The sequence below is a fragment of the Oncorhynchus clarkii genome, chromosome 4, assembly GCF_045791955.1.
Source record: "Oncorhynchus clarkii lewisi isolate Uvic-CL-2024 chromosome 4, UVic_Ocla_1.0, whole genome shotgun sequence".
Classification (NCBI taxonomy): Eukaryota; Metazoa; Chordata; class Actinopteri; order Salmoniformes; family Salmonidae; genus Oncorhynchus; species Oncorhynchus clarkii.
In genome coordinates this window covers 88907177-88921138 of record NC_092150.1, presented here as the reverse complement: position 1 = coordinate 88921138, position 13962 = coordinate 88907177, and the positions used below count along the sequence as shown (strand labels likewise).

Sequence of the window (13962 nt, the reverse complement as noted above, 5' to 3'; positions counted from 1 at the left end):
TGTAGGGTAAGTAACATTATATAAGGTAGCATTGTTTAAAGTGGCTAGTGATATATTTACATCATTTCCCATCAATTCCCATTATTAAAGTGGCTAGAGTTGAGTCAGTGTCAGTGTGTTGGCAGCAGCCACTCAGTGTTAGTGGTGGCTGTTTAACAGTCTGATGGCCTTGAGATAGAAGCTGTTTTTCAGTCTCTCGGTCCCAGCTTTGATGCACCTGTACTGACCTCGCCTTCTGGATGATAGCGGGGTGAACAGGCAGTGGCTCGGGTGGTTGATGTCCTTGATGATCTTTATGGCCTTCCTGTGACATCGGGTGGTGTAGGTGTCCTGGAGGGCAGGTAGTTTGCCCCCGGTGATGCGTTGTGCAGACCTCACTACCCTCTGGAGAGCCTTACGGTTGAGGGCGGTGCAGTTGCCATACCAGGCGGTGATACAGCCCGCCAGGATTCTCTCGATTGTGCATCTGTAGAAGTTTGTGAGTGCTTTTGGTGACAAGCCGAATTTCTTCAGCCTCCTGAGGTTGAAGAGGCGCTGCTGCGCCTTCTTCACGATGCTGTCTGTGTGAGTGGACCAATTCAGTTTGTCTGTGATGTGTATGCCGAGAAACTTAAAACTTGCTACCCTCTCCACTACTGTTCCATCGATGTGGATAGGGGGGTGTTCCCTCTGCTGTTTCCTGAAGTCCACAATCATCTCCTTTGTTTTGTTGACGTTGAGTGTGAGGTTATTTTCCTGACACCACACTCCGAGGGCCCTCACCTCCTCCCTGTAGGCCGTCTCGTCGTTGTTGGTAATCAAGCCTACCACTGTTGTGTCGTCCGCAAACTTGATGATTGAGTTGGAGGCGTGCGTGGCCACGCAGTCGTGGGTGAACAGGGAGTACAGGAGAGGGCTCAGAACGCACCCTTGTGGGGCCCCAGTGTTGAGGATCAGCGGGGAGGAGATGTTGTTGCCTACCCTCACCACCTGGGGGCGGCCCGTCAGGAAGTCCAGTACCCAGTTGCACAGGGCGGGGTCGAGACCCAGGGTCTCGAGCTTGATGACGAGCTTGGAGGGTACTATGGTGTTGAATGCCGAGCTGTAGTCGATGAACAGCATTCTCACATAGGTATTCCTCTTGTCCAGATGGGTTAGGGCAGTGTGCAGTGTGGTTGAGATTGCATCGTCTGTGGACCTATTTGGGCGGTAAGCAAATTGGAGTGGGTCTAGGGTGTCAGGTAGGGTGGAGGTGATATGGTCCTTGACTAGTCTCTCAAAGCACTTCATGATGACGGATGTGAGTGCTACGGGGAGGTAGTCGTTTAGCTCAATTACCTTAGCTTTCTTGGGAACAGGAACAATGGTGGCCCTCTTGAAGCATGTGGGAACAGCAGACTGGTATAGGGATTGATTGAATATGTCCGTAAACACACCGGCCAGCTGGTCTGCGCATGCTCTGAGGGCGCGGCTGGGGATGCCGTCTGGGCCTGCAGCCTTGCGAGGGTTAACACGTTTAAATGTCTTACTCACCTCGGCTGCAGTGAAGGAGAGACCGCATGTTTTCGTTGCAGGCCGTGTCAGTGGCACTGTATTGTCCTCAAAGCGGGCAAAAAAGTTATTTAGTCTGCCTGGGAGCAAGACATCCTGGTCCGTGACTGGGCTGGGTTTCTTCCTGTAGTCCGTGATTGACTGTAGACCCTGCCACATGCCTCTTGTGTCTGAGCCGTTGAATTGAGATTCTACTTTGTCTCTGTACTGGCGCTTAGCTTGTTTGATAGCCTTGCGGAGGGAATAGCTGCACTGTTTGTATTCGGTCATGTTACCAGACACCTTGCCCTGATTAAAAGCAGTGGTTCGCGCTTTCAGTTTCACACGAATGCTGCCATCAATCCACGGTTTCTGGTTAGGGAATGTTGTAATCGTTGCTATGGGAACGACATCTTCAACGCACGTTCTAATGAACTCGCACACCGAATCAGCGTATTCGTCAATGTTGTTATCTGACGCAATACGAAACATCTCCCAGTCCACGTGATTTAAGCAGTCTTGGAGTGTGGAGTCAGCTTGGTCGGACCAGCGTTGGACAGACCTCAGCGTGGGAGCCTCTTGTTTTAGTTTCTGTCTGTAGGCAGGGATCAACAAAATGGAGTCGTGGTCAGCTTTTCCGAAAGGGGGGCGGGGCAGGGCCTTATATGCGTCGCGGAAGTTAGAGTAACAATGATCCAAGGTCTTTCCACCCCTGGTTGCGCAATCGATATGCTGATAAAATTTAGGGAGTCTTGTTTTCAGATTAGCCTTGTTAAAATCCCCAGCTACAATCTGGGTCTGGGTCTGGTCTGGATCTGGTCTGGATCTGCGTCTGATCTGGGTCTGGTCTGGATCTGGTCTGGGTCTGATCTGGGTCTGGTCTGATCTGGATCTGGTCTGGTCTGGTCTGGTCTGGGTCTGGGTCTGGTCTGGGTCTGGTCTGGGTCTGGGTCTGGTCTGGGTCTGATCTGGGTCTGATCTGGGTCTGGGTCTAATCTCGGTCTGGTTTTGTGTCTGGGTTTGGTCTGGTCTGGGTTCGGGCAGTGGGAAAAAAAATATTCAAAGTGCCTACCTGGTAGTGGGTCCATCTCCATTGTTTTAGCATGCCTGGAGTGCCAGGTGGGCGGGGTTTGTTTTAGCATGCCTGGAGTGTCAGGTGGGCGGGGTTTGTTTTAGCATGCCTGGAGTGCCAGTTGGGCGGGGTTTGTTTTAGCATGCCTGGAGTGTTCAGGTGGGAGGGGTTTGTTTTAGCATGCCTGGAGTGTCAGGTGGGAGGGGTTTGTTTTAGCATGCCTGGAGTGCCAGGTGGGCGGGGTTTGTTTTAGCATGCCTGGAGTGCCAGGTGGGCGGGGTTTGTTTTAGCATGCCTGGAGTGCCTGTTAGCATACTGTAGCTGTGTATATGAAACACAGTATATGAAACACAGTATATGAAACACAGCTACAGTATATGAAACACAGCTACAGTATATGAAATGATCTCAAACAGTACTTGAACCCGAGTATGGGAGGGGTAGAAGTTGTCCTAGTTGATCTGAAAATCGAAGTGGAGGAAGGGCACAAGGATGGAATAGGGCAGGATGGAGGGATGGAGGAGGGGGGATGGGGGAGTGGATGGAGGGATGGAGGGGGGAGGGATGGGGGAGTAGAGGGATGGAGGGGGAGGGATGGAGGGGGGATAGAGGGGGGATGGAGGAGCTTTTTACGTGCCCCATCAAAATGCCACCCCCTTTTCTCTCCTTCAGGAGTTTGTCATTTTAGGTCACCTTGGTAGAGGGGTAAGCGCCTGTGCGTGTGTTTGTGTGCGTGTTTGAATGTGTTTATGTGTGTCAGTACCATGCCGGTCAGAAAATGTTCAGGAGGAGGAGAGACAGGAAGGTTCAAGTCAATAATGTAGAGAAGGGGGTTGAGGATGGAATTATGAGAGACTAATGCAGCCGGATATGAGAGACTAATGCAGCCGGATATGAGAGACTGATGCAGCCGGATATGAGAGACTAATGCAGCAGGATATGAGAGACTAATGCAGCAGGATATGAGAGACTAATGCAGCCGGATGTGAGAGACTAATGCAGCAGGATATGAGAGACTCATGCAGCAGGAAAGGAGAGACTAATGCAGCAGGATATGAGAGACTAATGCAGCAGGATATGAGAGACTAATGCAGCCGGATATGAGAGACTAATGCAGCCGGATATGAGAGACTGATGCAGCCGGATATGAGAGACTAATGCAGCAGGATATGAGAGACTAATGCAGCAGGATATGAGAGACTAATGCAGCCGGATGTGAGAGACTAATGCAGCAGGATATGAGAGACTCATGCAGCAGGTAAGGAGAGACTAATGCAGCAGGATATGAGAGACTAATGCAGCCGGATATGAGAGACTAATGCAGCCGGATATGAGGGGATCAAATAAATAGTTTAGAAGAACAGAATGATCTCAGAGTGTTATCCATGGTCTCCTCTATCCTCTCCTTCTTCCCCAGGGAACATAGAATACAGCTGTCCGGCAACAAACGAGTGTGAGATCACCAAGAGGAGACGCAAATCCTGCCAGGCTTGTCGTTTCATGAAGTGTCTCAAAGTAGGCATGCTCAAAGAGGGTGAGTCCACATCCCATTTGTCTCTGTCTCTCTCTCGCTCTCGCTCTCTCTCTCGCTCTCTCTCTGTCTCTGTCTGTCTGTCTCTCTCTCTCTGTCTCTCTCTCTGTCTGTCTCTCTCTCTCTCTGTCTCTCTCTCTTTCTCTCTCTGTCTCTCTCTCTGTCTCTCTGTCTCTCTCTGTCTCTGTCTGTCTCTCTCTGTCTCTCTCTCTCTGTCTCTGTCTCTCTCAATTCAATGGGGTTTTATTGGCATGGGAAATGTGTTGACATTGCCAAAGAAAGTGAAATAAACAATAAACAAAATAGAGAAGACATTCTCTCTCTCTCTCTCTCTCTCTCTCTCTCTCTCTCTCTCTCTCTCTCTCTCTCTCTCTCTCTCTCTCTCTCACGTTCTCTCTGTCTGTCTGTTCTCTCCCCCTCTCTATCTCTGCTTTGTCCCAGCTTATTGATCCACTAAATGCTTTCCGAACATCCCAAGTCACTTCCTGCTTGTGTTGTTGCTCCTGCAGTGAAGGGCCAATGGAAATACAGGGGGGAAATCTAGTCAATAGATTTTTTTTAGGTGGCAGAGTAGCTTAGTCCTTTCCTGTTACAGTTTCCTTGGAAGTGTTATGGGTTTACACATAATGTTGACCGGTATAAGTATGTGGACCTGCGGCACTTGTGGCTGTAATTCAACTCAACACAATTTTTCAATACTACTGTCATACTGTATATGGTTTAATATGAAAAGCTAATTTGGGTGGTTTATTTCCAATTTCTCTTGTAACACTCAGTTGTGTGAAGAACAAATCCTGGTTGTGTCTCAAATGGCCCCCTCTGGCACCAAAGGACTCAATGGGGCTTCATATGGCTCTATGGGGCTTCATAGGGCTCCATAGGGCTCCATAGGGTTTCATAGGGCTTCATAGGGCTCCATAGGGCTCCATGGGGCTTCATAGGGCTCCATAGGGCTCCATAGGGTTTCATAGGGCTCCATAGGGTTTCATAGGGCTCCATATGGTCTAAAGTAGTGCACTATTTAGGGAACAAGCTGCCATTTCAGGTACCGCCCACAAACAATAAACCACATCACAGCCCCCTAACAATAAACCACATCACAGCCCCCTAACAATAAACCACATCACAGTCATTGTAAATATACACCACTATGAACACTTTCCAGTTCCACATGTCATGGCACCAGCCAACCAGCCGACAGACAGACAGTTAAATACTGTCTAGTTATGTGGAGCCAGATCATGTGTCAATTTATTGGTAGCCTTCCACCAATAAGCCTATAACCCACCTTTAACAACATAGCTGTGTGTCTGTCAGTAAGCCTATAACCCACCTTGAACAACATAGCTGTTTGTACATCAGTGGGCATATAACCCACCTTTAACAACATAGCTGTGTGTCTGTCAGTAAGCCTATAACCCCCCTTGAACAACATAGCTGTGTGTCCATCAAAAAATAAACTAGGCCTTCCACAGATACGCTTTTGTTCTGTCATAACCACCCTATGATTTACCCCAACCACCCCACCGGTTTCCATCTAACCACCCGCTCTCATGTTTCCTTCATCAGTCTGATGTCTCCATCCCCCCCACCCCAACAAGAAGGGCTCTGGCCAGCCGTAGCTTTAACCGCGGGCCAGAACAAATGAAGCTCAGAAATTAACCTCATGTGATTAGCGAGTGCTGATGGGGAGAATCTGTGGGTATTGTCTATATAGCAGGTCGGACTAACCCCTCGATGCAGACAATAAGAGTGTGCCTCTGCCTCGGCCCGGCTGCCTCTGCCCCGGCCCGGCTGCCTCGGCCCCGGCTGCCTCTGCCTCGGCCCGGCTGCCTCTGCCCCGGCCCGGCTGCCTCTGCCCCGGCCCGGCTGCCTCTGCCCCGGCCCGGCTGCCTCTGCCCCGGCCCGGCTGCCTCGGCCCCGGCTGCCTCTGCCTCGGCCCGGCTGCCTCTGCCCCGGCCCGGCTGCCTCTTCCCCGGCCCGGCTGCCTCTGCCCCGGCCCGGCTGCCTCTCACTACTAGGGGTACCTGTCACGGATCCCTCCGGAACTTTCATCACCTACACCTGTCCCCTGTTTCCACTGATTAGTACTTGTATAAGTATGCCCCTTGGTTTCTGTTGTCTGTCGATTATTGTCACAATGTCCATTGGTGCGTGTGAGTACCTGTGCTGTGTGTTTTGGGCTTTCGTGACCTTGTGGATTGTGCAGATGATTGATTACGGGTCTCGTCCCGTGTGTTAAATCATTGTGCGCGGGTGTTATTTATTCGAGGTACTCCTCGCTCTTTTGTTTTTGGGTTTCAACCCTGTGTTTTTGTAAAGTGTTTGTTTGGTCTTCGCCCCCGTGTATTTACAGGGCACGCCTAAAACCCCTATCACGCATTCCTGCGCCTGTCTCCCGAATCATTTATCCCAACGTTAACAGCGCCAGCCTGGTATCATATCAAAACCATTTTTATTTGTTACATGCAGCAGGTGAAGACTTAAACACAAGCCCTTAACGAACAATGCAGTTCAAGAAATAGAGTTAAGAAAATATTTACTGTAAAAATGTTATAAAATAAAAATGTATTAATAATAACAAGGCTATATACAAGGGGTGCCGGTACCGGGTCAATGTCCTGGGGTACAGGTTAGTCGAGGTCATTTGTAAAGTGACGGTAGCAGAGAGAACAGTCTATGACTTGGGTGACTGGAGTCTTTGAAATTGTTTGGGGGTCTTCCTCTGACATCGCCTATTGTATATACAGTAGGTCCTGGATGGCAGGAATCTTGGCCCCAGCAATGTACTGGGCCGTTCACACTACCATCTGTAGCGCCTTACAGTCAGATGCCGAGCAGTTTCCATACCAGGCGGTGATGCAACCATGCTCTCGATGGTGAATCTGTAGAACATTTTGAGGATCTGGGGCCCCATGCCAAATCTTTTCAGTCTCCGGAGGGGGAAAAGTTGTTGTCGTGCACTCTTCGCAAATGTCTAGGTGTGTTTGGACCATGATAGTTCATTCAGGAACCAATATACTCAGTCAGTTAGGAAAGCTAAGGCTAGCTTTTTCAAACAGAAATTTGCATCCTGTAGCACTAATTCCAAAAAGTTCTGGGACACTGTAAAGTCCATGGAGAATAAGAGCACCTCCTCCCAGCTGCCCACTGCACTGAGGATAAGCATTTTGCTACGGCTGGCCATGCTTTCCACTTGGCTAACCCAACCCTGGCCAACATCTCAGCACCCCCTGCAGCGACTTGCCCAAGCCCCCCCACCCCCCGCTTCCTCTTCACCCAAATCCAGACAGTTCTGGATTTGGGTGAAAGAGATGCAAAATCTGGATCCCTACAAATCAACTGGGCTAGACAATCTGGACTCTCTCTTTCTAAAATGATCCACCAAAATGTTGCAACCTCTATTACTAGCCTATTCAACCTCTCTTTTGTGTCGTCTGAGATCACCAAATATTGAAAAGCTGCCGCGGTCATCCCCCTTTTCAAAGGGGGAGACACTCTAGACCCAAACTGCTATAGACCTATATCCATCCTACCCTGCTTTTCTAAAATCTTCGAAAGCCAAGTTAACAAAGAAATCACCGACCATTTCGAATCCCACTGTATCTTCTCCGCTGTGCAATCTGGTTTCCGAGCTGGTCATGGGTGCACCTCAGCCATGCTCAAGGTCCTAAACGATATCATCACGGCCATCGATAAAAGACAGTACTGTGCAGACATCTTCATCGACTTGGCCAAAGCTTTCGACTCAATCACCGCAGACTCAATAGCCTTGGCTTCTCGAATGACTGCCTCGCCTGGTTCACCAATTACTTCTCAGATAGAGTTCAGTGTGTCAAATCGGAGGGCCTGTTGTCCGGACCTCTGGCAGTCTCTATGGGGGTGCCCCAGGGTTCAATTATCTGTCCAACTCTTTCCTCTGTATATATCAATGATGTCGCTCTTGCTGCTGGTGATTCTCTGATCCACCTCTACGCAGACGACAACATTCTGTATACTTCTGGACCTTCTTTGGACACTGTGTTAACTAACCTCCAGACGAGCTTCAATGCCATTACAACACTCTTTCCGAGGCCTCCAACTGCTTTTAAATGCAAGTAAAACTAAGAGCATGCTCTTCAATCGGTTGCTGCCCGCACCCGTCCGTTCATGTTGACCCGTCCATTCATAATTAAACCTTGTTATCCAATTATTTCGGACTCAGTTTTCTAGCATTGGTTTGTCATAATAAACCTTCCTTCTAGCCGTTAATTGTCACGTATTCTCCCTCTCCGGCCTCTAGGTCATCAGGCTGCTGATCATCCCGCACACCTGTCCCCATCGTCAAGCGCGCCCGTCACCATCGTCAAGCGCACCCGTCACCATCGTCAAGCGCACCAGCACTCGTTACAGTTTTGTAACAACACAACCCCAGCCCCGTTAATAACCTTGTGACACAATATCGCTCTGAATACCATGCGTAGTGTTGGGGAGTAGTGAACTATGTATAGTTCAACTAGTAATTTAACTACATTATCAGTAGCTTGGTGGTAATTCAAATCTGTGTAGCTGACTACTGGAACTACACACAACTTTATTTACAAAAAAATAAAATACAGGTGAAGTAGCCAATCATTTCCTTCCTTTTTCTGCATCAGACCTGCCTAATTCAATAGGTTAAATTACACATGTTGTTAACGTAATGACCCCAGTGATCTTTTCTTTTCAATTTGTAGTCTACGACATTTCAGATTTACATATGCTAATTATTTGTTTGCATGTACTGAACTACTTTGTCAAACTAACTTTAGTTAATTAAGTAAACAATATTTTTCTTAAGGGTAGCTTTAGTGTAGCTTAATTACTTTCAGTGTGAAATAATTGGTAGCTTGATAAACTACATTTTCAGAGTAGCTTCCCCAACACTGACCTCCAAGGTCAGTGATGATAGAACGTATGAGAAAAGATATCTTACATTTTCTAAATGTCTTTCATATATTTCCACCAAGAGGTTGGTTATTGCTGTCCCCAGTCCACCTGACCGTGCTGCTGCTCCAGTTTCAACTGTTCTGCCTTATTATTATTCGACCATGCTGATCATTTATGAACATTTGAACATCTTGGCCATGTTCTGTTATAATCTCCACCCGGCACAGCCAGAAGAGGACTGGCCACCCCACATAGCCTGGTTCCTCTCTAGGTTTCTTCCTAGGTTTTGGCCTTTCTAGGGAGTTTTTCCTAGCCACCGTGCTTCTACACCTGCATTGCTTGCTGTTTGGGGTTTTAGGCTGGGTTTCTGTACAGCACTTTGAGATATCAGCTGATGTACGAAGGGCTATATAAATAAATTTGATTTGATTTTGATTTGATATAAGCTTCTGCTCTAAGCTAAGCAGGGGATCTGATTTTTAAAGGGTCAGGTGCTTGGGTTCTAGCATTCTAGGAAACATTAAACCTCTTGACTGACTTGAACAAAGCCCATGTATTGAAAGGAAGTGAAAGACAGAGAGCAGAGGGAGAAAGACACACACACATACCTATTTCTGCCCGGACCAGGGCGTGGTGTCTTCAACAGTAGTGGTTAGTGGTCGGTACCAGGGGGTGGTGTCTCCAACAGTAGTGGTTAGTGGTCGGTACCAGGGGGTGGTGTCTCCAACAGTAGTGGTTAGTGGTCGGTACCAGGGGGTGGTGTCTCCAACAGTAGTGGTTAGTGGTCGGTACCAGGGGGTGGTGTCTTCAACAGTAGTGGTTAGTGGTCGGTACCAGGGGGTGGTGTCTCCAACAGTAGTGGTTAGTGGTCGGTACCAGGGGGTGGTGTCTTCAACAGTAGTGGTTAGTGGTCGGTACCAGGGGGTGGTGTCTCCAACAGTAGTGGTTAGTGGTCGGTACCAGGGGGTGGTGTCTCCAACAGTAGTGGTTAGTGGTCGGTACCAGGGGGTGGTGTCTCCAACAGTAGTGGTTAGTGGTCGGTACCAGGGAGTGGTGTCTCCAACAGTAGTGGTTAGTGGTCGGTACCAGGGAGTGGTGTCTCCAACAGTAGTGGTTAGTGGTCGGTACCAGGGGGTGGTGTCTATCCTCTGAGATTGTTATAAAACCTAATCAAAATCAGTAAATAAATGTAGGGCTCAATTGATGAGGAGACCAGCGGTACCTGCATTTCCAACAAGTCTCCTTAATGAAAGGTTGTGTGTGTGTGTGTGTGTGTGTGTGTGTGTGTGTGTGTGTGTGTGTGTGTGTGTTGTGTGTGTGTGTGTGTGTGTGTGTGTGTGTGTGTGTGTGTGTGTGTGTGTGTGTGTGTGTGTGTGTGTGTGTGTGTGTGTGTGTGTGTGTGTGTGTGTGTGTGTGTGTGTGTGTGTGTGAGGAAAGGGTGTATAGTTTTGTGCGACCTTGTGTGTGTGTGTGCCTTTGTGTGTGTTGCACACGAGGACAAAATCAATGAGGACGATGGAGGATGGAGGACATTACAGATTACTGACTTTCTTAGAAAATCAGGCTGCTGATACTTCTGTCGCGGGCCAAACAGAGCGCTGCCAGACCCGAGGTGTGTTAAACAAGGGAAATAGTTTCTGAACGTTGGCTAACATTTTAAATGCGTCAGCTAACAGTCTGAGAAGGTAGTGTGTGTCTGTTTTGCGTCTAACTGTCACCATAAATAATCCTGTGGCCATGTAGGCTTCTTTTAGTACTAGGAATAGCAAAGTACTTTGCAACTAAATTGTTTTTTGCTGAAAAGTCACAATTATTCTGACAAAAATAATCTGTTTGATGTTTCACTGTAACATTTTGTAATATTAATTCAAATCGTCCAATTGAAATAGTTTCTCGGAAACATGTTCGCCGTAAACAGAAGCCTTGTTCCGTTTGCGGTCAGACAGACAGGCTTGGTCTGTGAGATGACCGACAGGGGCGGACTGGCCATAGGGCATTTCGGGCAAAAGCCAGATGGGCTGGTCTATTCTTAGTCCAGGGGGCCTGTCTAACTTGGCGGTTAGGCACAAAATTACCATTATTTGGCTTATATTGGGGGCCTCTAGGTGGGAAAATGGGCCTGTGTGTGGGGTCTCTAGGAAAGAAATGAGCCGGAGTGTAAGAAACGCCCGAGGCCGATGTCTGGTTCCAGTCCTTCCCTTGTTCACTAGAGTTCAGTCTGGTAAAAGGTCACAGGACTCAATGGAAAATATGTCACTTAATTATAACTTACAAGGAGGTATTGCCAGGAGACCAGCTATCTGTACTGACTAGGAGACCAGCTATCTGTACTGACCAGGAGACCAGCTATCTGTAGCTACCAGGAGAGCAGCTATCTGTACTGACCAGGAGACCAGCTATCTGTACTACCAGGAGACCAGCTGTTTGTAGCTACCAGGAGACCAGCTATCTGTAGCTACCAGGAGACCAGCTATCAGTACTGACCAGGAGACCAGCTATCTGTACTGACCAGGAGACCAGCTATCTGTACTGACCAGGAGACCAGCTATCTGTACTGACCAGGAGACCAGCTGTACTGACCAGGAGAACAGCTATCTGTACTGACCAGGAGACCAGCTATCTGTACTGACCAGGAGACCAGCTATCTGTACTGACCAGGAGACCAGCTATCTGCACTGACCAGGAGACCAGCTATCTGTACTGACCAGGAGACCAGCTATCTGTAGCTACCAGGAGACCAGCTATCTGTAACTACCAGGAGACCAGCTATCTGTAGCTACCAGGGGACTAGCTATCTGTAGCTACCAGGAGACCAGCTATCTGTAGCTTCCAGGAGACCAGCTATCTGTATTGACCAGGAGACCAGCTATCTGTACTGACCAGGAGGCCAGCTATCTATACTGACCAGGAGACCAGCTATCTGTACTGACCAGGAGACCAGCTATCTGTAGCTACCAGGAGACCAGTAATCTGTACTGACCAGGAGACCAGCTATCTGTACTACCAGGAGACCAGCCAGCTGTAGCTTCCAGGAGACCAGTTATCTGTATTGACCAGGAGACCAGCTATCTGTACTAACCAGGAGGCCAGCTAACTGTGGCTACCAGGAGACCAATTATCTGTACTGACCAGGAGACCAGCTATCTGTACTAACCAGGAGGCCAGCTATCTGTACTGACCAGGAGACCAGCTATCTGTACTGACCAGGAGACCAGCTATCTGTACTGACCAGGAGACCAGCTATCTGTACTAACCAGGAGGCCAGCTATCTGTACTGACCAGGAGACCAGCTATCTGTACTGACCAGGAGACCAGCTATCTGTACTACCAGGAGATCAGCTATCTGTAGCTACCAGGAGACCAGCTATCTGAACTGACCAGGAGACCAGCTATCTGTACTACCAGGACACCAGCTATCTGTAGCTACCAGGAGACCAGCTATCTGTAGCTACCAGGAGACCAGCTATCTGTACCAACCAGGAGACCAGCTATCTGTACTGACCAGGAGACCAGCTGTACTGACCAGGAGACCAGCTATCTGTACTGACCAGGAGACCAGCTATCTATACTGACCAGGAGACCAGCTATCTGTACTGACCAGGAGACCAGCTATCTGTAGTTACCAGGAGACCAGCTATCTGTAGCTACCAGGAGACCAGCTATCTGTAGCTTCCAGGAGACCAGCTATCTGTAGCTTCCAGAAGACCAGCTATCTGTATTGACCAGGATAACAGCTATCTGTAGCTACCAGGAGACCAGCTATCTGTACTTACCTGGAGATCAGCTATCTGTACTGACCAGGAGACCAGTTATATGTAGCTACCAGGAGACCAGCTATCTGTACTGACCAGGAGACCAGCTATCTGTACTACCAGGACACCAGCTATCTGTACTACCAGGAGATCAGCTATCTGTAGCTACCAGGAGACCAGCTATCTGTACTGACCAGGAGACCAGCTATCTGTACTATCAGGAGATCAACTATCTGTAGCTACCAGGAGACCAGCTATCTGTACTGACCAGGAGACCAGCTATCTGTACTACCAGGAGACCAGCTATCTGTAGCTACCAGGAGACCAGCTATCTGTACTGACCAGGAGACCAGCTATCTGTAGCTACTAGGAGACCAGCTATCTGTAGCTACCAGGAGACCAGCTATCTGTAGCTACCAGGAGACCAGCTATCTGTAGCTACCAGGAGACCAGCTATCTGTAGCTACCAGGAGACCAGAAATCTGTACTACCAGGAGACCAGCTATCTGTACTGACCAGGAGACCAGCTATCTGTACTGACCAGGAGACCAGCTATCTGTAGCTACCAGGAGACCAGCTATCTGTACTGACCAGGAGACCAGCTATCTGTAGCTACCAGGAGACCAGCTATCTGTACTGACCAGGAGACCAGCTATCTGTACTACCAGGAGACCAGCTATCTGTACTACCAGGAGATCAGCTATCTGTAGCTACCAGGAGACCAGCTATCTGTACTGACCAGGAGACCAGCTATCTGTACTATCAGGAGATCAACTATCTGTAGCTACCAGGAGACCAGCTATCTGTACTGACCAGGAGACCAGCTATCTGTACTACCAGGAGACCAGCTATCTGTAGCTACCAGGAGACCAGCTATCTGTACTGACCAGGAGACCAGCTATCTGTAGCTACTAGGAGACCAGCTATCTGTAGCTACCAGGAGACCAGCTATCTGTAGCTACCAGGAGACCAGCTATCTGTAGCTACCAGGAGACCAGCTATCTGTAGCTACCAGGAGACCAGAAATCTGTACTACCAGGAGACCAGCTATCTGTACTGACCAGGAGACCAGCTATCTGTACTGACCAGGAGACCAGCTATCTGTAGCTACCAGGAGACCAGCTATCTGTACTGACCAGGAGATCAGCTATCTGTACTGACTAGGAGACCAGCTATCTGTACTGACAAGG

The 13962-nt window shown here is 48.8% G+C and overlaps 1 protein-coding gene across 1 annotated transcript in view; it reads left to right on the top strand.

The window, feature by feature from the left end:
• The window catches only part of LOC139407895 (steroid hormone receptor ERR2-like), a 110680-nt gene that overhangs the window by 61318 nt on the left and 35400 nt on the right, over positions 1-13962 (top strand). The window contains exon 4 of the mRNA XM_071151769.1: positions 3999-4115. Coding sequence (XP_071007870.1) covers positions 3999-4115 — 117 coding nt within the window. The remainder of the gene's footprint in view (positions 1-3998; positions 4116-13962) is intronic.